This window comes from Neoarius graeffei, chromosome 20, assembly GCF_027579695.1.
Source record: "Neoarius graeffei isolate fNeoGra1 chromosome 20, fNeoGra1.pri, whole genome shotgun sequence".
NCBI classification, from domain to species: domain Eukaryota; kingdom Metazoa; phylum Chordata; class Actinopteri; order Siluriformes; family Ariidae; genus Neoarius; species Neoarius graeffei.
In genome coordinates this window covers 1147441-1172823 of record NC_083588.1, presented here as the reverse complement: position 1 = coordinate 1172823, position 25383 = coordinate 1147441, and the positions used below count along the sequence as shown (strand labels likewise).

Here is a 25383-nt window from a genome sequence, read left to right as displayed (position 1 = left end):
TTTTCTCTGTGTATTGTGGATCATTTCTCACAGTGTTACTGCACCACAGCTTACATCTTACAATAAACACAATTTGTTTTACAAAACCCAGATTTAAACAATGGCAAAAAGTTATTGAGATTTAGCAGTGGAGCTTTTACTTCATTGTTTATTTGTTCTTATTTTTTTCCCCAAAAGAAACAAATCGTCACCTGTCACACAGAAAATTAAACCCTTTGCACAGTGGAGAAAACACTGAGGCTGGATCATGAGGAACGCTCCTGTGGGACTGGGAGGGAAAGATTTCAGAACTGGGTGAGAGGTTTATTCTTTATGACAGTGGACATGGACAGAGCAAGACGCGACTATACAGTGTGCAGACAGCGGTAAGGACAGTGTGTGTGTGTGTGTGTGTGTGTGTGTACTAATGTGTCCACTACTGAATTATGTATTTAAACAAGATGCTGCCTAATTAAATGTCTGCATTTTCACACTTAATAAAACCGGAAGTGTTTGTATGATGATGATGGTGATGTATGATGATGGTATATGATGATGATGGTGGTGGTGTATGATGGTATATGATGGTGTATGATGATGATGGTATATGATGGTGTATGATGATGATGGTGGTGGTGTATGATGGTGTATGATGATGATGGTGGTGGTATATGATGGTGTATGATGATGATGGTGGTGGTGTATGATGATGATGGTGGTGGTGTATGATGGTGTATGATGATGATGGTGGTGGTGTATGATGATGATGATGGTGGTGGTATATGATGGTGTATGACGATGATGATGGTGGTGTATGATGATGGTGGTGGTGTATGATGGTGTATGATGATGATGATGGTGGTGGTGTATGATGATGATGGTATATGATGGTGTATGACGATGATGATGGTGGTGTATGATGGTATATGATGGTGTATGATGATGATGGTATATGATGGTGTATGATGATGGTGGTGGTGTATGATGGTGTATGATGATGATGATGATGATGGTGGTGGTGTATGATGATGATGGTGGTGGTGTATGATGGTGTATGATGATGATGATGGTGGTGGTGTATGATGATGATGATGGTGGTGGTATATGATGGTGTATGACGATGATGATGGTGGTGTATGACGATGATGATGGTGGTGTATGATGGTATATGATGGTGTATGATGATGATGATGGTGGTGTATGATGATGATGATGGTGGTGTATGATGATGATGGTGGTGGTGTATGATGGTGTATGATGATGATGATGGTGGTGGTGTATGATGATGGTGGTGGTATATGATGGTGTATGACGATGATGATGGTGGTGTATGATGATGGTGGTGTATGATGATGGTGTATGATTGTGTGTATGTGACAGATGGTGGTGGTTCTCTGGCTGGTTGCCCTCCTGGTGCCCCACGTCACCGTCTCATCTCAGAAACGCCGAGGACAGAATTCTCTGCCGTGAGTGTCTCTGAGAGCAAATCACCATTTCTCTAATCCTGCAGGACGAGTCAGAATGAATCAGTGGAGACACAAACCCGTTCTGAAATACAGTTTAAATTTAGTTCAAAGACTCGTAAAAAATATATAAAAAAGGAACAATAAATTTAAACTTATAACTATTGCTTTAAAAACAAATAGTGTAAGAAAATAAACTGATTAGATAAATAAATAAACATAAATCTAGAAACTAAAAGTGAATAACATTTAAAAATATCAAAGTTATTTATATTAAATGGTTAAAAATATAAATAAAATCACATCAGAGTAAAAGATTCATTCTGGTCAGATAAAATAAAAGAGTAGGAATGTAAATAAAGTATACCGGGTTCCCCCAGAGGGACTCTGACTTTCTAAATGGAAAAGCTTCATTGTCCAGTTCAACATCAAACCTGTCCTGGTTCTGACAGATTGGCGACTAAAGAACACTTCAGGATTCGACATGTTCCAGAATAAACAAACTTTTTTTTTTTTCAGGGTTTTTTTTTCATTGGATTTATTGGATAATTAAGTGTTCCAAGTTTCCAAGAAGTGGTTCTGCTTGGAACTCTGTCTGCAAGAGAAACACTGCTCTTATAGGAATATGTCAAAAAAATCTTTCAGGGTTCCACTAGGACAACTGAAGAACCTTCAGGATTCTGTTTTGTTTGTTTCCCCAGTGCTCTCTCCTAAAACAAAAAGCATTTCAGTGGTTCTTTGAAAAGGTAATTGATGCTTCTCAGCTTCCAAAAAGGCTCCAAGTAAAATTTCTACTCAGAACCCTTTCTAATAGGATTCTCTGTTTTCGGAATCCACAGAGAACCTCTCAGGCTTCGTCCAGACTGATTTTTTGGGACTGCAACAAAACTGTACTACATTTTAATCATATTCGCTTGTTAAATGATGAATAAAAATGTGACATTAACAATAAAATTTTTGAAATTATGGAAAAACCCACATAAATCTGTAACTTGTCATTCTTCAGCTCTCACACACAGCTTCAGCCGACGACATGTTCCGATATCTAACGGGAACTACATCTGGACCCTGAGCTGTAATGAGACTCACGATTCTGAGAGTTCTCAGGTCCCGGTGGTGCTGCTGCATGGGTTTGGGGGTGGAGTGGGATTGTGGGTAAAGAACCTGGCTGCTCTGGCTCTAAGCGGGAGAACCGTGTACGCTCTGGACCTGCTGGGCTTCGGCCAGAGCAGCCGACCCATGGCAGGCAGCCACGCCCAGGAAGCTGAGGAGAAGTTTGTCCAATCGCTGGAGGAGTGGCGGGAGGCAGTAGGGGTGGAGCTTCTGATTTTGTTGGGTCATGACCTTGGAGCGTTCGTCTCCACTGCGTACGCTCTGACACACCCACACAGGTGAGAAATGGAAGGAATGAAGCACTGATAGACACAAGATAGACTAGCACAGTTATTTCAGAACAGTGAAAGACAACTAAGACATGATTTAGCTAAAATATAGTGACTTGCACAAGTATTCACCCCCTTGAATGTTCTCTAAAAGACATGTTCGTAAGGTCATGTGAAGCATGGTGGTGGTAGCATCACACTGAGCATTATTATCCTTCCTGCAGATTTTTCATTTCAGTTTACACTGCACACTGTGGAAGAGGTGATTACTTACACAAGCCACTGTAGGCGACAGTATAAAATCATCACGATGTTACAAAAATCTGCATGATGCATTAAAGAAAAAAAACATATAGCACAAGTGCAAAATGAGTAGGAGAGCCAGAAGTCTTAAAAAAGTCAAAGGTTAAAACAATAGCTGGCAGGCAACAGATCGCACAATGCGAATAAAAACATTTTACAGACTGCAAAATCGCTGATGTGGATATTGAAATGTAGCCACACCCAAATCACAGAGAAACTCTTGAATATTCCTGTCCAAACTTCATTTGAGAGGTGCTGAAAACAACCACAAGTCCGGTAACTAAAGCAACCAACCAATTTAAATAATCACATCACCTTTATAATCCCAATCACAGCTTGTTTTTTATAGTGATCACTTTCATAAGTGCTGCCAGTTAATTCTGCCACAATGGACACTAATACACTCAGCGTTATTCGAACTGAACTCAGAACAGTGCAGTGATACTCTAACGCTCTGCATGTGGCTGTTCAGAGTGAAGCACCTGATCCTGGTGGATCCATGGGGATTCTCAGAAAGGCCCGAGGGGCAGGAGTTCCGCTACAGGATCCCCATGTGGGCCACAGCTCTGGGAAAAGCAATGAACCTGCTCAACCCCCTCTCGCTGCTCAGACTGGCAGGCCCACTGGGTGGGTACACACACACACACAGGGTTGTGCCCAAGTATTTTTTTTCAAGTGAGGCATAGTATTCATTCATTCATTCATTCATTCATTCATCCTCTCTCTCTCTTTCTTTCTTTCTCAGGTCCTTTGTTGCTACAGACTCTCAGGTCAGACTTTAAACAGAAATATTCGTCTCTCTTTGATGATGATACTGTACCTGATTACCTTTACCATCTTAATGCACAAACACCCAGGTATTTAACACACACACCTTCAATCCTAATATTTGTGTTTCATTTGAAAATTTTAATCCTGGGCTGCAATTGAAGTACTTTTGTATTGATGAAGGAGAAAAAAAACCCAATATAAATATATTACAGTGTCAAAAAATTGGATTTGAGTAAGAGGAAATTGAAATATATTTAATGACTAACTTTTATAAATCTAATCAGGTACATCTTTGAGTGCAAAGGTTTGTGCACTCTTAGGACTGAATAAAGAAAAGAGAAACGTAAGACAAATAACACCATCTCCAAAACAATTCATTATGTTATGATACTAATTAAGACACCCACCACCACACACACACACACTCTTCCTGACAACTCTGAGGCTCTCAGGTCAAAACCTTTCAACTTTTTTTCTCCTATCTCCGTTTCCCTCATTGCCACATTCACTCACATTTCAATTTGATCATCTTGAATTTTTTTTCAGCTAAATTGTAAAATACATTGAGACATGCTTTTTTAATTCCAAAACCACAGGAAGTGCAAACCTTTTCACAAGTAACTCAAATAGATAACTATAATGGAAACTTCTAATAAACACTTCAGAACGCTTAGCAGTTGTCTTTTCAGTTATTTATTATAGTAGATCATATAAAACAGATATATAAAATAGGAAAGGAAAATGAAGAAGAGAAGACACCACTTCCGATGATGCCGAGAGTATGTGCACTCTGAGTTGTGTTTTAGTGGCTGTTATCTATTATACTCTAAAGGCATTCGCTTACTGCTCGCGTCTTCACGTGATTGGCTCAAGATTTTCTATGAAGCTTTGTTAAAGCGTGCACCTGGCGTGCTCTGGGACGTGCAGGAACTCAGACACCCTGCTTATCACCAGCCAAGGCCACAGAAAGGCAATTACAGCATGTGGGGAAAACAACTTTTCTCAGTACACTAGGCCACTTGAGCTCAACACACAGAAACACAGAGAACAGGAATGTTCATTCACTAAATTTCCTTCACAATAACTTAAACGGATTAGATTTACAAACAGCTCACCATTTTTTTCCTGCACAGTGGAGAGACAGCATTCAAGAACATGACCGTCCCGTACGGCTGGGCCCAGCGCCCCATGATGCAACGTATGGGAACGATCAATCCCACAATCCCAATTTCCATCATTTGTGGCTCCCGCTCCTGCATCGATGACCAATCAGGACACGCCATTCGCAAGTTGCGACCCAACTCACAGACAGACATTATTGTGAGTTCAGATAATTCATCTGAAAATCCACCTTGCATTGTTGTACTACTTTAAACACGCCCATGTTGACTGTTCTGATCACATGACTGCTTGATTTAAAATGGTGTAGCTTTTATACTAGAACCATTTGGGCTTGGTAAATATCTAGCATGACAGTTAGCGAGGAAGTGGAATAAAATATTGAGACAACAAGAGCTGTACTGAAATCGGTGTCTAATGTCAGTGTAGCAAATTGCATGGATTGTTTAAGTGATAATGCACTTATTGCTCTTGATTAACAATGTTCTGTTCAAAATTTTTTGTAACTTTCATTGAGGTTCTTTAAGGAACACTCTGGTCAAGAAAACTGAACTTAATGTTATTTCTGTATCATTTTCAATAACACACATTAGCACTTTATTCCACTGGGTTCATCGGGAGTCCAAAAAAGAGCACCGACCTTTGGCCCAAAATTAAAAAAAGAAAGCAATTAGTCACATCAAAGTGAGCCTTATGGAACGTTCACATTTACAAACTGACTGCGGTCAATCAAGTAAAATCTGAATCAGGAAACAGCTCTATTCTTTATCCTCAGCAAAAACAAACATTCTACTCGAAGAATATCCTGATTTATGATATTAAAAGTCGCACTGAGAGTAACACGTGATCATGTATATCTTTGAATGCAAAAGTCTGTGCACCCTTAAGAGTGAAAATGCAAGGACCACAGATCAGTCAGTATTCAGACATTTACTACTTTAACCAACGCTGTCTCATTTCTGTGATGAGGCCTCAACCTTGACTGGAAAAAAAATGCATATGATTCCTCACTAAAAAGAAATCAGATCTCAGGACTTTCTGATTGTTCCACTCCTGAAGTCTGCAGTCATGTTGCCTTGATCACTCAGACCACTTAGGAGGCATTAACTGAAGCTAATAAAGTACAAATAGCACTTAAAATGCAGACACGGATTCAAAAGAACAAGAGCAAGTCAACATGGTGTGCGTTCAAAACCACAGTGTAACACAGTTAGTGCAGGGCTTGAAATTCATATATTTTTTCACCAGCCAGCCGGACTAGTTACCTTCCAAAGTAACTTGCCAAAATTTGTTCATGTATGAATTTTACTTCTGTCAAAAATAACACAAAAGAGAGTCGTTACCATTGTTCATGACTAATGTGCATTTATTTCAAGACCCGAGTATTTTGATACTCTTTTTTTTTTTTTTGCACACTTTACAAACTGGCATTTGCTGTTCCACGTCCTCCTTGCGATATCCAAAAAAATGCCAGATGACTGACCCCTTACTAGTTCTTTTAGGAACCAATTTGTCCGCTTCCATTTTTAATTTGTCACTGAAATTGACAGAGCTTACACGGTAGCCTATGCAACACCAGCGATTGCACGAACTGAGTCAGCGCTGTAAACCGAAACCAGGGTTGCCGGATACTGCTGACGTTTTCCAGCCCAAAATATGTTCAAAACCCACCAAAATGCACTTAAAACCGCCCAAAATGTACTTGATGCCTATCTTGTAAAGTAAAAATATGCAGCTAAAGACCAGTATACTATTTGTAAACCGAACAACAATCCAAACAACTTCTAAATGGCAACATGAGCCCGTCAGTGCTGGAGGTGAAGAATCTGCTGTCTGGTCCTCGGCTCCGTGTGCTTCAATCAGATTAGAACGCTGCAATCATCTGCTGTGTTCTGAATCCTACATGCACCAGTAGGTGGCGCACACGCAGAATATTATGTAGGCTATGTTAGGCTACGATGCATATCTAACATCTGCATTGCTGAGGTTATTTATTTTTATTTATTTATCTTTTTATTTATCCTGTTTGTTTTATTAATTTTATAGGCCTAGTTATTCTGCTTAATTTATTTTTGTCTACATCCATGTATTTTCTTCATCTGTTATCCTGATTTTTGTGGATTTGTTAGATTGTACCTGTTTTATATACTTCAATTAAAATAAAAAGTGAGGCTGCGATGCCTGGCTGAATGTAAGATGAGAAGAGAAAATGGAGAATGGATTGCGTCATTCTTATTTACTAGTTTATGAGTTCAGTTTCTGCACTACATTACACACATTCATATTAGTCTTACAGTTACATCATTTTTTTTGTTTAAATAATACTTAATGAGATTAATGTTTATTGTTAATGATTAATTTAGGCCAATGCTCGATTTTGGTTGTTTAAAATACCTAAGGGGTGCTGGGTAAACTAGGTCTCTGACTTGCCTCAGTTGACCAAAGAGAGCTGTTTTTCCTGATTTCCTTCGCATATTCAAGAACATCATTCGGCTACGGTGTTTACATTCTCTCGCATCTCTGCTTTGTAGTGGGAGTGAAACTATATAAACATCTGATAAAAACCCACTGAACTAACGTCAAACCCGCCCAATTTTTGTCAACCAGCCCAAGCCATTTTTTAGCCCGCCAAGTAGAATTAAAAACCCCCCAATTGGGCTGGAAACCGCCCAATCTGGCAACACTGACAGAAACTAGAAAATCCTCCTGCAAGTTCCTTTCAGCACCGAGATGTCGCCCGGGATTGGTTGGCGAGTGCGTGACGTTATTGTTTTTTTCCCCTGAGGCAGCCTCTCCCGTTACTGCCTGAGGGACAGGGAGAAAACCACCGGAAAAGGTTTTAAACAAATGCAAGTCGGCAGATGACCATAAAATACTCGATAGTTACGATATAATAATTTTATGTATCTCACACAGAATTTTCGGAGATATATGAGTATATTCGATATATCGCACAGCCCTAGTCTGAATCTACGCTTCATATATATTTTTTATTTTCAGCTCGGCTGCCTAGTGAAAGGAATCACCCGCCAAATGACACATTAAGCCGCCGCGGGCGACCGGACCGCCGCGAGTTTCGAGCCCTGCATTCAGTGCATTTTCCAGCTCAGATTTTCATTTTTATTGTCTCGCAGGTCATCAGAGGGGCGGGGCATTATGTGTTTGCAGACCAATCAGAAGATTTCAACGAGGTCGTACTGAAGATATGCGCAGATGTGAAGAATGAAGGAGAGGCCTCAGTGGAAAAGACTGAAAAATGGAAAGAGAAAGGGGAAGAGTGAAGAGTGAGGGGATAAAAGTGCTTTCTTTTGCTGTTTATTTTATAAATGTGACGCAACATGATACTTACTGTAATGAATACTCTATTAAAAACAAACCAAAGAAACAAACAAACCAAAGAAATCCGTGAGGGCTTCTAGCTGGTTTACTAATGACTCACCAGCGCCCCCGTGTGTCCACACTAAATCATTACAACTTTCCATAAAAAAAAAAGACTCAAAAAACAGAAAAACTCAAAATAAAAATATAGATATTATATTATTTCCCCCCTCAGAGATATAAAATTTAAATATTTTTCCTAAGTGTAATAAACAAGAAATGTTTTCATTGCATAACAGTACAGCTTATAATAGAATGTTTTTTAAACTATGTATTTGTCAAAATATAATCTCTATTATGCTTAGTTTTAAGTGATGATGACGATCATTATTGTACTTATTTCACTATATCTACTGAATAAATGTTACAAAAAGATCACATTGATTGTTAATATGATAATAAAAAATGAACAATAAACTGCCCCCAAAATTATTGTTTTCTTATTGTCTTATATATTTAACCAATGAGCTCAATATTCCAAATAAAACTCCCAACATTATCAGATAAATGTAGCAGGTATTTAGAGGTGTGTCCTGTGATGAGTTTGTGACAGTAATCTATTCCTTATCATGAAATCTTTCATGACATTTCAAGCGATTTAATAAAAAAAGAGAAGGGTGTGTGTGGATTCAGCCTGTGAATATTTTCTAAGCACCAGTTGGCCGACAGTAAACTATCGCATGACCTCCCCGAGGCCCAGGAGCACAAGTTATACGCCAGGACGACCTTGAAAGAGATAGCACTGAAATGGTAGTTGTTGAAATAATCACAAGCAGCAAGTCACTTATTCTATATGTGTTTTATCGTCCTCCAGACTCAAACAATGATGATCTATTTTAGCTGAACTCATTTCTAAGGAGCAACTCTGAATCCAGTTGTGAACTAGTAGTTGGCGATTTTAACATCCCTGCTTTAGACTGGACAGATTTAAGTTCCCCCGTTAACATTGGAGGACAAGCTATGGGTGATAAATTCTGTGACTTAATGGGAGACAACTTCCTATATCAGTTTGTTGACGGTCCAACTCATACAGCTGGAAATAAACTCGATTTTGTACTGTGCAATTGTCCCGAAGTAATCAAAGATGTGTCCACATATAGTTCGGGAACGAGTGGGTTTCCGTCTGACCATTATATTATTGAATTCTCAATCCAAGTAAAGTTTCAACGAGCAAAACCAGTATGCCGAAAAGTCTATGACTTTAAACGAGGAAATTTTGATAAACTGCGGAGCTCATTAGAGCACGTTCCTCTTGATATTGCTCAATCTACCAACATTGACGAACACTGGCTCATTTGGAAAGACCCATTTCTTACTGCTGTCGAGAAGTGTATTCCTGTTAAAATAATCAAAAGATATTAATTCACCTCCCTGGATAGACTCGGAAATCCATCACAGTTTACGGAAGAAATACACAGCGCTGCGAAAATACCGACGGAAGAAAACAGAATCCAAGATGAAACTGCGTATTCTAAGCCAGGACGTCAAATATATTATTAGAGCAAAGCATCGAGACTACTTGAAGAAAATTGAGTCTTCATTCAAAGACAACCCAAAATTGTTCCGGAGTTACCATAAGGCAATCCTGCACTCACGTGGAAAGCCAAGTGTTATTACTTACAATGGCACTACCGTAACCAGCTCAGCAGAAAAGGCAGAATTATTCAACTTGTATTTTTCCTCTGTCTTCAGACCAGCGTCGACTACAAACATAAACACTAGTACCATAAATATTCCTGATCAATTGTCTGCTGTCCCGCTATTGTCTGAATTAACTTTCAGTTAATGAAGTTGCAGAATCTTTAAAAGATCTTGACATCACGAAAGCCTGTCGTCCCGATGGGATCCGAGCCAGAGTTCTAAAAGAATGCGCTAATAAGATCGCTCCGAGCCTGTGCATGATATTTAACACCTCACTCAGAACAGCTTGTTTGCCTAAGGAATGGAAAAAAGCCAATGTAACACCAGTTCATAAAAGTAAAAATATGGAGCCAGCTTCCAATTATAGACCAATCTCCCTACTATGCCTTATAAGTAAACGATGTGTTGGAAAAAGACTCTTTGAACATGTAAAAAACCTCATCACTCCCTTACAGCATGGATTCATGCGAAACCGCTCATGCGTATCACAGTTACTAACAGTCCTACATTCCATTGGTAAAAACCTTGACAATAACATTCAAACAGACATCTTGTATCTGGACTTTGCCAAGGCATTTGACTCTGTGGACCACGCTATCCTCCTTGACAAACTTAAGAGATATGGAGTGGTCGGACGTCTACATGATTGGCTGAAGAATTACTTATTTGACAGACAGCAGAGAGTGGTTATAGATGGAGTCGCCTCTAGCTGGGCCCCGTATCTTCTGGGGTGCCTCAAGGAAGTCTGCTTGGCCCAATACTTTTTGTCATATTCATCAATGATCTGCCAAGTGTGTTACCTGATGGAATTCTGACAGCCCTTTATGCTGACGACACCAAACTGTATAGAAGTATTTCAACATATTTAGACGCGGAACAACTGCAGACAGCATTAACAAACCATGACTCTTGGAGATTCCACAACAATATCAACTTCAACACATCAAAATGCAAGGCCTTAACCGTAACATGCAAGAAAAATCCAGCGGGTTATAACTACCATCTAGGCAATGTGGACTTAGAATGCGTTAATAAGGAGAAAGATCTTGGTGTCATGATAACAAGTAATTTGACTTGAGAAAATCAAGTTCTTATGGTTACTGCTAAAGCGAATAAGCTGCTTGGTCTTGTACATCGTATGTGTCCGATGTTAACTGACGTCAACGTTAGAAGAACTTTGTACCTGGCACTTGTGAAGTCTCAAATGAGCTATGCAACCGAAGTGTGGTCCCCTAGTCACTCAACCTTAAAGCAAAAAGTTGAAAGAGTGCAGAGAAGAGCTACACGCTGGATATTACAACTCAAACAAGGCGAACTTTCATATAAAGAAAGACTGATCAAATTGGATTTGCTACCACTTACCTATGACCGCGAGGACAAAGATTTAGTTTTTCTTTATAAGGCATTACATGGCCATGTAGATATTGATACTGGTTTTATTAAGAGCGTAAGTCATGGTCGTACTCGACGATCAAATCCATCTAGTGATGTAAAATACTTAGAAACGCCCTTATGCAAATCAGTTACTTTTCAGGCCTCTTTCTTTAATCGTAGTATTAAATTATGGAATTTAATTTGTAAATCAATTCAACCAACTGATTTTCTAAGTATAAAGGCCTTTAAGACTGCTATCATTAAAGTCTATAAAGACAAACTGATTAATGTTTTTGATGCCAATAATATTTATACTTGGGGCTTGGCCCGCAATTGTGGTTGCCATTGGCAACAGTAGCTTATTGAATGTTTAGAATTTTTTTTTCTATTTTATTTTTTTAAGGATTATTTTTAGGTTTTATCTGGAGGGTGCCTTGCATGGGACTTTATGTCCCGTTTGTACCTTTCCTTTTGGCCTGCTTCTTTTTATTTTTTCTTTCCTTGTGACTTTCAAAGACAATCCAAAATTGTTCTGGAGTTACCATAGGTGATTTTCGTATCAATTTAGGTGATTGTTGTTAAGTATATGATATAGACCAATCTCATCTCATTATCTGTAGCCGCTTTATCCTGTTCTACAGGGTCGCAGGCGAGCTGGATCCTATCCCAGCTGACTACGGGCGAAAGGCGGGGTTCACCCTGGACAAGTCGCCAGGTCATCACAGGGCTGACACATAGACACAGACAACCATTCACACTCACATTCACACCTACGCTCAATTTAGAGTCACCAGTTAACCTAACCTGCATGTCTTTGGACTGTGGGGGAAACCGGAGCACCCGGAGGAAACCCACGCGGACACGGGGAGAACATGCAAACTCCACACAGAAAGGCCCTCGCCGGCCACGGGGCTCGAACCTGGACCTTCTTGCTGTGAGGCGACAGCGCTAACCACTACACCACTGTGCCACCCCATGTAGACCAATAAAGGTGATTAAAAAAAAAAAAAGGTTCTTCTCCCACTGTGAGAACAGATGCCTTTAAACACAGAGTGATGATCATTCCATCTAAAATTAACCTGGATCTGAGCCTGCAGACTGCAGCTTTAACACCACAACCACACCTGTCAGAACACAAGCAGAAATATCACAGGAGGGTGTAGGACACATTAATACACACTGTGCTGCGCTGCATAAAGTATTGGCACCTCTCTACTGCATGCATCAGTGGAAACGATCCAGAGCAGATATGATCAGGGTGCTGGTTTTATTCCCAGTCAAGCAGTTCGGGTTTGCATTAAACAGCTTAACATGTGCTTCGACTTGTAGAAGATGAGTGCAGCTGATTTAATGTCCACCTTTGCCTCGATCAAACTTTCCACTCGTGCAGAAGAAACAGCAGAAATAAAATATCCACAGATCCTGCAATAAAACCACAGACTTGCCAGCCCTGATCTCTCTCTCTCTCTCTCCAGAACCTCCTTCTCCTCCTCTCCACGACTGGGCCGATAAAATAAACCGAGCAATCTGATTGGATGCTGTATCCATCAATCACGCATCATTCGCTCCGCCCACAGCCCTGGCTTTAAAGAGCTCTAAACGCAGTGCGACTTTCTCCTGAACTCCCTCACTTTCATCTTTCTGCAGGCATCATAAAGAAAAGCCACCATGAGTGTGAGTATTTCATTATTCTGCTTAATAAACGCTTCTAATCCTTTATAATGCATGCTGTGTTCTTCATGAAGAGCCTCAGGGTTATGAACTCTGCAAATAGTTTCATTTCTCCAGGAGGAGTCTGAGTGATGGTGAGGGAGTCAAGGAGTGGCTCCTCAGGGAGAACAGGATGAGTTTTATTTTCTCCACTGGGAATAAAACATGTTCCATGAATCTACAACACTGCAGCACAAACAGAATTGTTCATCAGATATGATAAGATCAGATTTATTCATCAGTTGTAGGAAACTTTTTATACAATAAAACATTGAATAAAATATAAAGTTTATCAATTAAATGTTTATTTTAATGTTGAGCTGAGAAGCTGCATATGGACCGATAAAACGTATAATCCGTACACTGATGTACTGTGCTCACATGCACTCTGGCAGCTTAGAACCTTTCAGGGGTTCTCCAGCTGTAGCTCTGTGAGAACTCCTAAAGGTTCTATCTAAAAATAAAAAAGTGGTTCCCCATCAAGAAGCACATTTTATTAATCATCTTCAGCTATGAAGAAAAATAAATGAGTCAAATAATAATAATAAAAAAGGACTACTAACAGCTCTGAGGGGAATTTTTTTTCTCTAACTTGCCCATCTGAAATAAACCATGATCTCTCTGCTGATCTGCTGTCTGTATACGCGCTTTAGTGTTTATTAATCTTCAATCCTACAACAGAATGTTTTCCTTATCAAAAAGATTTCCAACTAGAACTTTTTTTTAAGAAGCTAGGAACCCTTAATGATCCAACAAACCCTTCAAGAAACTTTTGAAGACTCTTTGTTTTATTTCGGCTGACTCGAGCTCAGTCATAAAACAGGAATCAGCTGGGGCGGGGTCTTTGGTTTCAGAGAGAGATTTAAAAAAAAAAAAGTTTGGCATTTTCAACTTCAGTGCTTTGTTCTAGAACTTCTCTGGAGGAAATCTTTATCTCTCTGAAGGCCTAAGCCTCACATTAGCTAAAAGACATGATGGCTTTTGGCCTGGATTTGTGGTCCAGCGTTAAATAAATCAACGTGGTCTGATTTTTCTGCTCTTTCAGAACCGATCTTGCTCTGTGTCCAAGCTGTGTCTGTTTATGGTTGTGTTGGAAACAGAGTCCGAAGGGGAACATGTTAATCGCATTACATCCAAGCTGAGTTTGAGGAAAACCAGCTGCAGGCTGGAGGTGGACACTCGTCACTCGTGTCCCTATAGCAATGAGGTGTCTCTTTCTGATCAATAAATAATCTAAAACTAACATGAAACCAACACCAGGGGTATTAAATATTGAGCTAATGGTCTGGAACATGAAAGCAGAGTGTGTTTATCATGTGACCCTTTTTTCAGAGACGTGTCCAGAGGTCTTCAGCACTTTTGTGAGAGAAAGTCGGACATGCCTCACTCACTTGAGACGGCATTTCTTCACTGACTGTGAAAAATCATGTTACTGTAGAGTTTAAACTTCAGCTGCCTGAATAATGTGGAAAGAATTCCAATGACCCCCCCCCCCCCCCCCCCCACACACACACACACACACTTGCACACTCCCACATTCTCTTCACTTTAGCACACTTGCTTCATCTTGCTGTTCCTCTTTTTATTTCCAAATCAGTCTCACATCCCCTCTTTCCCCAAATACACTTTTCCAAATTTAGCCTCGCTCCTTGGCCATCATCCAATCCAGTCTGCTCTCATGTGCCAACTCCGTCTCTGAGCTCAAGAAGGGGAATTTTACCCCTACTGTAGACTTTAAAATAGCTTAAAATTAGTTTATTGATTAACCCATTTAAGTCCAGCGCCACCATCTGACAGTTTGATGTAACCATGAAATTTAATTAATGTTGATTACCCCCCTCCCCCCCCACACACACACACACACTAATGCAGTAAATGTTTCATTAAAGAGAACCTGAAAGTAAAGTGTTGCTGAAATTTCTGCTCGACTGCTATCTGGCTCCCAGCTGCTCATTTTCCACACTGTAGAACCTTCCAGAAGATGGATGGTGCCACATGTGCAGTAGAAATCCAGTCTTGGCTCTACACTTCCTCCTGTATGGAAACTCTGACCTCCAGCTTGCTTATTTCTTATCCTTCATCATTCCAGCTGCAGTTTTAAGATCTGATGGAGGATAATTATCTCTCTGTCCAACTGTACGAGACGTTGCCTATGCTGGTGCTGCGCCCAAATCATAAATAACCCTTGAGTGGAAACAGATGGTCTGTAATTCAGTTCAGTGGGTTTGTACAATCAGGACAAGGTGCTGAACAAAGGACACTGTTAGCTTTATAATCAACGATCCTTTTCTGCTCCAGCAGCTGAGGTGTGATTAAAATCTTGAGGTTTTTAGTTACTTTTCCTTTTTTGTCTTTCAGGGTGTCGTCGTTAAGAACATGTCCTTTAAACCAGGACAAACTCTGACCGTAACTGGAGTCCCAGATCCCAATTCCACCAAGTAAGTCTTAAAGGTTATAAAAATAAATACAGAATCTTTACATCACAACGCTGCTGAGTTCTGGACTCTGATTGGTCAGAAAGCAGTGATTAATTTTCTAGAACAGCAGCTATGACAGTAGTGCAGGTTAATATTAACACACACGTTCTAATTATAATGTGTTATCGTTTCGATGATAACAGCTCATTCACAGGGTTGTGTACGGCAGATGATCCACAAACAGATTAAACAGTTGACAAGTTCTTTGGAAAAATGTTTGTGTATTGTTTCTGGAAGGAGTCTCCAGTGTCAGTGCTGTAACAGTCAGAGGTGAAGCTGGAACTTTTCTGACGTCTTCAGGATCGAGGAGTTTACACTGATTTACAGTTTCTTGTTAACCAGCTGCAATTTAAACTTTTTTTTTTCCCCTCTGAGAGAGAATAGAGACTCCGAGGGACCGAGTGTTTACAGCCGCTTGAATATAAATGACAACAGGAACTAACTGGTGTTGTGAACATCCTCCACTTTATCACACCACCCTGTCAGTGTTTTTCATCCAGTTCCATCTTCATGTGTAAATGTGATGTTTTCCTCCATATTTGCAGCTTTGCTATAAACATTGGAACCAGTCCTGATGAACTCGCTCTGCACATGAACCCTCGCTTCGACGCTCATGGAGATAACCGTGTTGTGGTGTGTAACTCGTACCAGGGGGGCAGCTGGTGCCAGGAGTTCAGACCAGATGGCTTTCCCTTTAATCAGGGCGAGGAGTTTAAGGTGGGGCTTAAATTAATATTGAATAATGTGCTTCACCTGAGGTCTGTAGAATGATTGAGTGAAACGATGCGTTTTATTAAAGGTGCAGTTTGTCATTTTTGTGTATTTCACCTGGGATAACTACACTTCCTCTAAAAATCACAAGATTTAAAACACTAAGATTTGCAAGATTGCCATACTGTGGAGTTTCATAGGGAATCAGAGCTGTGTAGCTCCACCCCCTTTTCCTGACAGTCACATTCCAAGGCATATGTTTTACGTACACATTATGGGTAAAGTTTTGACCGCCTCATGTCTAAAGCAGTGTTTTTGAACACGAAGCATTTTTCCCTCCCAAACAGTTCAACAAAGTGTTTGCAGGAAAACTCAGCGGCTTTATTTTATTGAAAACTCATGTAATCCAAGATGGTGGGTTGTAGTGTGATGCTATTTTTGGGTGTGTATGAAGCATTTGATATTTATTTTCTATCATGTATAGCTGACTCTGGCATGCAAGAGACTGTTTGACCAAAAAAAAAAGTGGTGGAAATGACGGAAAGGTCATGGGTCAGACGCTCAGTGTGCAGGAACAGCATGGTGATTTGTCATCTTTGTGTTTAATTGTGGTCAACAAAATTTGGGGAATGGATTTAACATCAGTGTGGTCAAAACACAGAATAAAACTGTTTTAAACACAGACCCCTGTGTTCGTGTCCTCAGCCTCAGTTTGAGCAGAAGATGGAGTCAGCTTGCAGTTTCCCTTTCAGACAGCAGAGGGCGATGATCTCAAACTTTTATCTCATCTCATTATCTGTAGCCGCTTTATCCTGTTCTACAGGGTCGCAGGCAAGCTGGATCCTATCCCAGCTGACTACGGGCGAAAGGCGGGGTTCACCCTGGACAAGTCTCCAGGTCATCACAGGGCCTCAAACTTTTATAAACTATTTTAAATTCTAGAACATGGTGAATAAATGAAACCCCTTTTCTTCCTCCCTCAGATATGGATCACCTTCACTCGTGAGGAGTTTAAGATCGTTCTGCCAGACCAGTCAGCGTTCAGCTTCCCAAACCGCCCCGGTGCTGAAAAGTACAACTACATGCACTTCGAAGGTGAGGTGCGAATCAATGGCATTGAGATCAAGTAGTGGATTTCTTCGATGATGCTGGAACGCATCTACACTCGCTTTCCTCCGCCGTCCACATCCCTGTGGTTCTCTGCAACTCAACCCTTTAAAAGGAACCTCTGAGAACAAACCTGTTTATTTCTCAAGAGGGACTGATCACAGAATGAAATGATCATGCGCTTGTTTACAGCAAAATCTTTTTCTTGTGTTAACATCATTCCAAAACAAGCCCATGCGATTTCAGTGAAACCCTTTTGTAGCTGAAACCAAATTAAAAGTTCTTTGACATCAGTAATGTTTTGCTTCTTTTTTTAAATTAAATCAGGATTGAACTCCATTTTGTGATTTTATTTATCCCCCAGCACTGAGTCTGATTCATCAGAGGATGGTGATTTAATTTTCTATAGCAGCAGCTCTGACCATAGTTTAATGGAAAATCACAGGTTTATATTAATGACCTCCTAATTGGAGCACATTATTGGGGGGGAGGAATGTGTAATTGTTGCTATGGTGAAGTTGATGTTTCTGGAAGGAGTCTCCAGTGTCAGGTGAAGCTGGAACTAAGTTTTCTGATGCCTTCAGGACAGAAGAGTTTACACTTCTGTACAGTTTCTCAGGAACACGATGGAACAAGCTGATATTTATGATATATAGGTTTTGTGTCGTCTCTTCTGGACAGAGAAAAGACGGGGGAGGGAACGACTGTTTATAGCTGCTGTAAGATCAGTCACAACAGGAACCATCTCATCTCATTATCTGTAGCCGCTTTATCCTTCTACAGGGTCGCAGGCGAGCTGGATCCTATCCCAGCTGACTACAGGTGAAAGGCGGGGTTCACCCTGGACAAGTCGCCAGGTCATCACAGGGCTGACACATAGACACAGACAACCATTCACACTCACATTCACACCTACGCTCAATTTAGAGTCACCAGTTAACCTAACCTGCATGTCTTTGGACTGTGGGGGAAACCGGAGCACCCGGAGGAAACCCACGCGGACACGGGGAGAACATGCAAACTCCGCACAGAAAGCCCCTCGCCGGCCACGGGGCTGGAACCCAGGACCTTCTTGCTATGAGGCGACAGCGCTAACCACTACACCACTGTGCCACCCAGGAACCAACTCATTTCTTGAATGTTTAAAGTAACTATGAAGGAAAGTATTCTGTGGCCTTTTATAAATAAAACAAGGACAGGTTTCTGTGAGGAATGAACACTTTGGGGGTGTGCAGTTACAGGAAACTAATCAACTTTGTTTCAATTGTTTTAAGAGCTGCTCAGCTTTTATGACTTTGTATGAAAGCAAATCCAGTCATTTTAATAATCAATTGAATCTTTGTTCTTGTGATTTTCTGTATAAAGGTGCAGATTGAAATGGAAAGGTGATGAAGTGGGAAGTTGATATAAAGTGGAGTTTATATTAATTTTAAACACCATTCAGTAATTGCTGTAATCCGAGGCGGTGAAAATCAGATCAAAGTTCCGCAGGCCGACCGGAAGCAGCTGCTGTTAATGAGCCTCCATGCATGTGCCAGAGAGAAGGTCACTCATTAGTTCTTTTGAGTGAAATTGAGGAAACCGAGGTAAAGGTGGAGTCACTCAGTCACTGTTTAGAGATTATTAAATGCCACAATGTTGGAAAATGACGGTAGAGAAAACTCGCTCACCTGGTGAAGGAGGATGAAAGAGAAGAGATGTGAAGTTCAGGACCTACCTTCAGGGATTTCAGTCGGGTGCTTTGGGTGTGGTCCAGCTTCATCATCACACACTTTGTGATCAGAAGTTCAAAGCCAAGCTGCTGGAAAGTGACATCTGACCTAAAACTGGGAACCAAATCAGTGACCATTTTAATCCAACAACATTTTCTTCGAGTCAGACACTGCAGCTCTCTGAGCTGGTGGGAGGTTAGGGAGCATCGCTAAAGTGCGGCAAAAAAAATTGGACTCTAACACTTCGTGGATCTCCTGAAGATCAGGATGACTGCACTCAGAGCTTGGCACAGTAATTATTTTTTTTTACTTCTACCCCCCCTCCCCCCACTTCTTTGTATTCTTGTCTTATTAATTTTGTGGCTCGTACACTCGTCTACTTGTGGATGTTTTTAAAGGATGCACTGATCAACAGATCTGGAAGTCTTTACACTCTGTGGCATGCTGTAATCTGGTTCCTCCAAAAGTTCACTTGGAATTTTGGTTCCAGAATTATGATTTTGGTTTTACTGATGATGTTGATTAGTGACTGGTCAGTCCAGTTTTCTTCCAGAAGGATGAGGTTTTGTTGGCGGGACCGAGTGAAACTGAATCGTTGACATTTTAAGAAATAAGAATTTTTATCTTCCATTGAGGTCTCCTGAGTTTGGGGATTGTTTGAAGATCATCAAATGAAGCGGGTGAAGATTTTTCCTCTTGGGTGTGTTTAGGGGCGGCACGGTACGGTGGTGTAGTGGTTAGCGCTGTCGCCTCACAGCAAGAAGGTTCGGGTTCGAGCCCCGTGGCCGGCGAGGGCCTTTCTGTGTGGAGTTTGCATATTCTCCCCGTGTCCGCGTGGGTTTCCTCCGGGTGCTCCGGTTTCCCCCACAGTCCAAAGACATGCAGGTTAGGTTAACTGGTGACTCTAAATTGAGCGTAGGTGTGAATGTGAGTGTGAATGGTTGTCTGTGTCTATGTGTCAGTCCTGTGATGACCTGGCGACTTGTCCAGGGTGAACCCCGCCTTTCGCCCGTAGTCAGCTGGGATAGGATCCAGCTCGCCTGCGACCCTGTAGAACAGGATAAAGCGGCTACAGATGATGAGATGAGATGAGATGGGTGTGTTTGGCAGCCATGTTTCTGAAAGTTTGTGTGGCGTTGGGATCGGAAGCCAGTTTGACTGTGTGGAAGTTATGGCTGTTAAAACATCAGTGAGAACAGGGACTAACTTATTTCATGAACATTCTGCAACATTAAATGTAAGTGCAAGTGATTCATTAATAAATAAAAACTGTAATCATTGGTAAATTGCCGTTGTGTAAGATGAGTGAAACGCTTGGGGATGTGCTGTTATTGGAAAATAATCAGCTTTGGGGTGGTCAGTGACTCCACTTCCTCACACCACCCCAGTGTGGATTATTTTCTGAGAGCGCAGTCTGTCGTGTTATTTCTTACCTGTGATGTTCTATGAGCCCATGACGTGATGGTTATTGCCCAGTGTTTTCAAACACTTCTTTAACTTTTTCCTTTCTTTATAAAGAAATAGATGACGAGTACCTGTTGTCTGTGCACCACTGAATCTAATGGGACTCTTCCTCTCCACAGTAAGGCGTTTTTATTATTTTTCTCATTTCTCTCTGCTGCTATTTGTTTTGCTCATGCAGCGTTTAATTCCATTTAATTTGACGCGCCGTTGGTAATGCCGCGCCTGACCCATCTGCCGTAAAGCCCAGATTTAAACAAAATGTTCTGCAGTGTTTATTTTTAATTTTTATTTTTTCAGCTCCTGTTTGGGTTCCTTGTGCAGGGCATAAGTTTCACTGATTCTGATATCCACAGATGAACGGTACAACGCAGAAATGACTGATAACCGTTACATTACATTACAGGCTTTTAACGGACGCTCCTATCCAGAGTGACACAGGACCCTGACGCACCCCCAGCAGTGAGCAGCCTGGGGAGCAGTTGGGGGTTCGGTACCTTGCTCAAGGGCACTTCAGCCATTCGTGCTGGTCCAGGGAACCAAACTGGTGACCTTTTGGTCCCGAAGCTGCTTCTCTCACCTTTAGACCATGACTTCCCCAACTAATAAACACCGTTACTGTTACAGTCAAATAATGGGTCACAATTTTCTGAAGTTGCTCCTCCTACCCTGATGTTAATTATTTTTCTCCAACATAACAATCCCAAAGTGTTTTATTCCTCTAATACCACAGCAACAAAAACACTTCATTTATTAAAATGACATCATACTTCACTACAGCATCCATTTATAGTTCTGTCATGTCCATGAAAGAACGTTATGTTCCAGCAGCTGTAAAAGTCGTTCTCTCACCCGCCTCTTTCTTTCTCCATGTTAAGACGTTAAAAACAAAGCTTGATGTGTAAGCAAGAAACCTCACAGCGTTAACTCCTCAGTTTTGTTGGAAGTTTGTTTCATTAGAACATCTCTGTCCTGGTGAAGGGTTCCACAGGCTTACTGTTGCTATGACTAATCTATTTCATTTATTCAGTCATGAGATGGATGTGAACAGCAATTTAAATGCCTCTGACACCTCTGCAACTGTTTGGATGAATAAAAACCCTGTTGGAACAAATCGTCAAATTGCTCACAGGACTGATGGAGCCCCACCTACTGTAACTCCTCCTGTACAGAGGGTCATGTGGAGGCACCAGAAAAATAAGATACTTCATCAGACCCTCCTAATGACCATCGCTGTGCTGTTCTATCCAGGAGCAAAGCTGTTTCATCTGCTGACAGTAATCAGGATGATTCTGTTTGACCAATCAATGATCTGCATTGTTTATAGCTCCACCCACCTGGTCCAGGTCCTGAATCTTGTCCTGATGATTCTGCATGCTTATCATCCCCCAATACAGCCTTGAGTTCTTTGGTGGTTCCTCTGCCAGAATGATGACAAACCTTAACAATTATTTAATTATCTTTATTTTAATCTCCCCTTAATCATCTGATGAATCCTGAAAGGTTTTACTCAATCACTAAAGAGTTCCTCAGTGTGTCAAAGCATTCTTTAAGGGTTCATTGGATAATTAGGGGATTGAAGCTTCCAAATCAAGATTCCACAGTGTTTTCAATAGAAAAGTCCACACGGTACTGAATCTAACGACCATATGACCCACAGAGCAACGCAAATTGTGACACGTTGTGGATCTTGGATATGTTTCTGAGCCGAGCTGCACGTAGCGATAAAAGCACATGCTGTGCATTTTGAGCCAAATTTAAAGGGGTCGGATCACGCTTCCCAGAATCCAATTTGTTGTTTTTGTTTACTGACACGCCACTGTGTTTTAAAAGCATAGAATCGCGACCCTGTTCACTCTCTGTGCAGCAACTTCACTGTTCCTGATCCTTTCGAAACCCATCTCAGACGTTTCCTTCATCTGTGTGTCATGTGTGGAAGCTCTGAATAAAATATTCCTTTGATTTTTCTTTCCTTCGCTGCCGCCTGCGAGATGGTTGAGGCCGGTTCTGGTCCGTTACAGACGCATAACCAAACGAAAACAGAATGGATCGGTGGAACGAATTTAAAACCTAACTACGTTTAATAAAATGCCTTCAGTTTTATATTACAGTTTAAGATCTAAGATCAAACTGTCACTGAATTGCTGTGGATTGTTTTTGGAATATCGCTAACGTCGAAAATGATGACTTGCTGCTTGGTGCAGAGGATTCTGGGAAGGCTGAGGCGTCCCTTTAAGACACTGAGGCCAGCAAGGCTTTACTCCACATCTGTTATCCGGAATCCCACCTGTGTGCTGTTCATCATCAATGACTTTGTGTTAACATGAAGAATGAACATGAAGACAGGACGTGTCGGGAATTTCAAAACAAACACCGCAACCATGTTGGTGTGAAGTTGAGCGCTGTGGCTCGGGTTAAACGGGAACAGAGGAGGTTGTTTTCTATTCTGGGTTTACGTGTGTTCAAACAGACAGGTGAGAGAGAATAGATGTTCTCATGAGGATAAAGGAAATGCTTTTACACATATGGCTGCGTTTATATTCAGGAGAAAAAAAACCACACTGATAATTATGCAGGAGCCAAGGACTCTGGAGATTGCAGGCCTTCTCAGGCTTCGACGCTGCGGATCTGCTGAGACATGCGTCTTATTCGTGTTTGTGGTGGTCGAAATGAGCTTTTAAGCACAATCTGAATCCTCAGGGTCACACCGACAGCATGACAGGAAATTGAATTTGTGTGGACACTCGAGGCTTCATGGATGCATTTTCTTTTTTCTTTTTTCCCCCTTTTTTCTCTCTCTAGGCTGTGAATAACTGGGAAAATGCGCATGGAAATCAGCTCTTGTCCTCAGGGTTGTTCTGGATGCGAGTAAGCTTCCCGGAGTGTGTGCTGACCAGACAAAACCTATTTTCAGTCACAGACTCTGTGTGTATTCGGACATCGCTCTCCTGCTACGCGTCTTTTCAAATCCTGTTAGAAATTCATGATGCGTGTGAAAACCTCTACAGAATTTTCTGGAAAGAAAACACAGCACAGAGATTGATAAACATCTTCCCATGTCCTTCGCCATGGCGACGCTGTCGTTACTGAACCACACTGGCCTCGACGCTCAGCAGCTCCACGTCTCCTAATTACTCTGATAAATTTCTAAGCTCAGCCTGAGGACCAACACCATGAACCTGAGGATGGACTGAGACGGAACGAGGAAAGTGAGAGCAGGAGAAAACCTGCTGAGAATAAGATCTGAAATTATTAAAAACAAAAAAGCACAGTTCAGAGCTAGAGTTGGTGATTTAGCTGTTGACCATCAGCTTTACCCAGTCTTGCTTATCGAAAATATCAAATAAATTCACACTGAATACTCATAAAACGACCCATTGAGCATAAAAACATGCCCCGTTAAATAACACGTCATACTTTTTTATCTGTTTAGCGTAGATTTGGAGGATGCGATTAAAAAAGTGTCGTGATTATTTGAGGCATTTGTATGACACGGACACGTCTCACGATCTGCTCTAAAAGAATTTCTCTTTTCGGAATCCTGAGTTTTTAGTCTCTGACTTTTTCAGACCTGTGATGGAAAAGGCTGAATGTCTTTGGATGATGAGCTTGTGTTAGAAAATCGTTCAGAATAATCAAACAAGTGTTTACATGAATATTACATATAATATTCACACCTTCATCACACACAAACACAAGCAGCTTCCTCCTCACAAACAGACTCATGAGTTTTTGGTTCCCCCCCCCCCACGGATACGTAAAGGTGGGTGATTAACATGGACCAGTTTGTCCACACTGTACTGGAGCGTGAAACGGGGAGCAGTGTGTTCTCTCTCTCTCTCTCTCTCTCTCTCTCGAACAGTACACCATCATCTGCTGATGAAGGTCTGCATGTAACTGGTGCCACATTTATAAAAAAAAAAAAACGCTGCTGATTTTATTTCTGTGAATATTTTCTTTTTTTTATTTCCCCTTTTCATGACTGACTTTCCGTTCAGGCTTAAAACAACAACAAAAGTCTGCCATGTTTAATTACTTTTTTTTGGCTATTGGGACGTCCCTGTTGCTGTGTGAAATGCTGTTTCATTACTTTCTCGCCTGGAGGAAAGACAGATGAGTCTGTAGAGGAACAGGAAGTTGATTTAACATAACTGTATACTTCAGGAAGAGCACTTCCCCCCTGGGGGCGGGTAATAATTCACAACATCCATAAATAAATAAATAAATAAATAAATAAGCAAACATGAGCAATAAAACATTCCATATTCCCTGAAATCTAACGTGCTTTGCTTTTTTTTGTACTTCTTATTGCTCTTCTCGCCCTTATAATGCTAATCCTGTTATGCTAGCTATCCCATGATGCATCCTTCTTCAGTTATCCCTCTGGCAGAACCCACGAAGTTTCTACATCATACTCTACAATAGTGTTCCCCTTACAGTAAAGGTACCACGGAGAACCTTCTTTTTTAAATCCCTTAATTCTCTGGTGAACTTTGTAATACTGCACCTCACACCAAGATAAACATTAAACATCTGTTCTAGGTTCTCGGTATTAAGACCACTTAGAATACAGGGTTCTTCAAGGGTTTATTGGATAATTAAGAGTTCTTATCTTCCAAAAATGACTTGTATTTGGAAATATTGTTGAAGGGTTCTGTACAGAACCTTTAAGGGTTCAAAATCTTCAAAGAGTGTACATTTTTTCCCCAAAAGGTTCTCTGATTGTTCATTGGATAATTGAGAGTTGGGTATGTAACAGCATATCATGCGCCGATAAATCAAGATACAAATTTAT

At 40.9% G+C, this 25383-nt stretch overlaps 2 protein-coding genes across 2 annotated transcripts; both read left to right on the top strand.

Annotated features, from left to right (window-relative positions):
• Window positions 1–324: 324 nt before the first annotated feature.
• On the top strand, window positions 325–8631 carry LOC132869118 (1-acylglycerol-3-phosphate O-acyltransferase ABHD5-like). The gene is made up of 7 exons (XM_060902464.1): window positions 325–365; window positions 1360–1445; window positions 2449–2833; window positions 3600–3754; window positions 3873–3984; window positions 5032–5218; window positions 8152–8631. The coding sequence occupies exons 1-7, from the start codon at window positions 325–327 to the stop codon at window positions 8296–8298; spliced, it is 1113 nt and encodes a 370-aa protein (XP_060758447.1). The 3' UTR covers window positions 8299–8631.
• A 4363-nt stretch (window positions 8632–12994) lies between these two features.
• Window positions 12995–17708, top strand: LOC132869116 (beta-galactoside-binding lectin-like). Its single transcript, XM_060902463.1, has 4 exons — window positions 12995–13084; window positions 15479–15558; window positions 16143–16314; window positions 17292–17708. The coding sequence occupies exons 1-4, from the start codon at window positions 13079–13081 to the stop codon at window positions 17436–17438; spliced, it is 405 nt and encodes a 134-aa protein (XP_060758446.1). The 5' UTR covers window positions 12995–13078; the 3' UTR covers window positions 17439–17708.
• Window positions 17709–25383: the final 7675 nt, after the last annotated feature.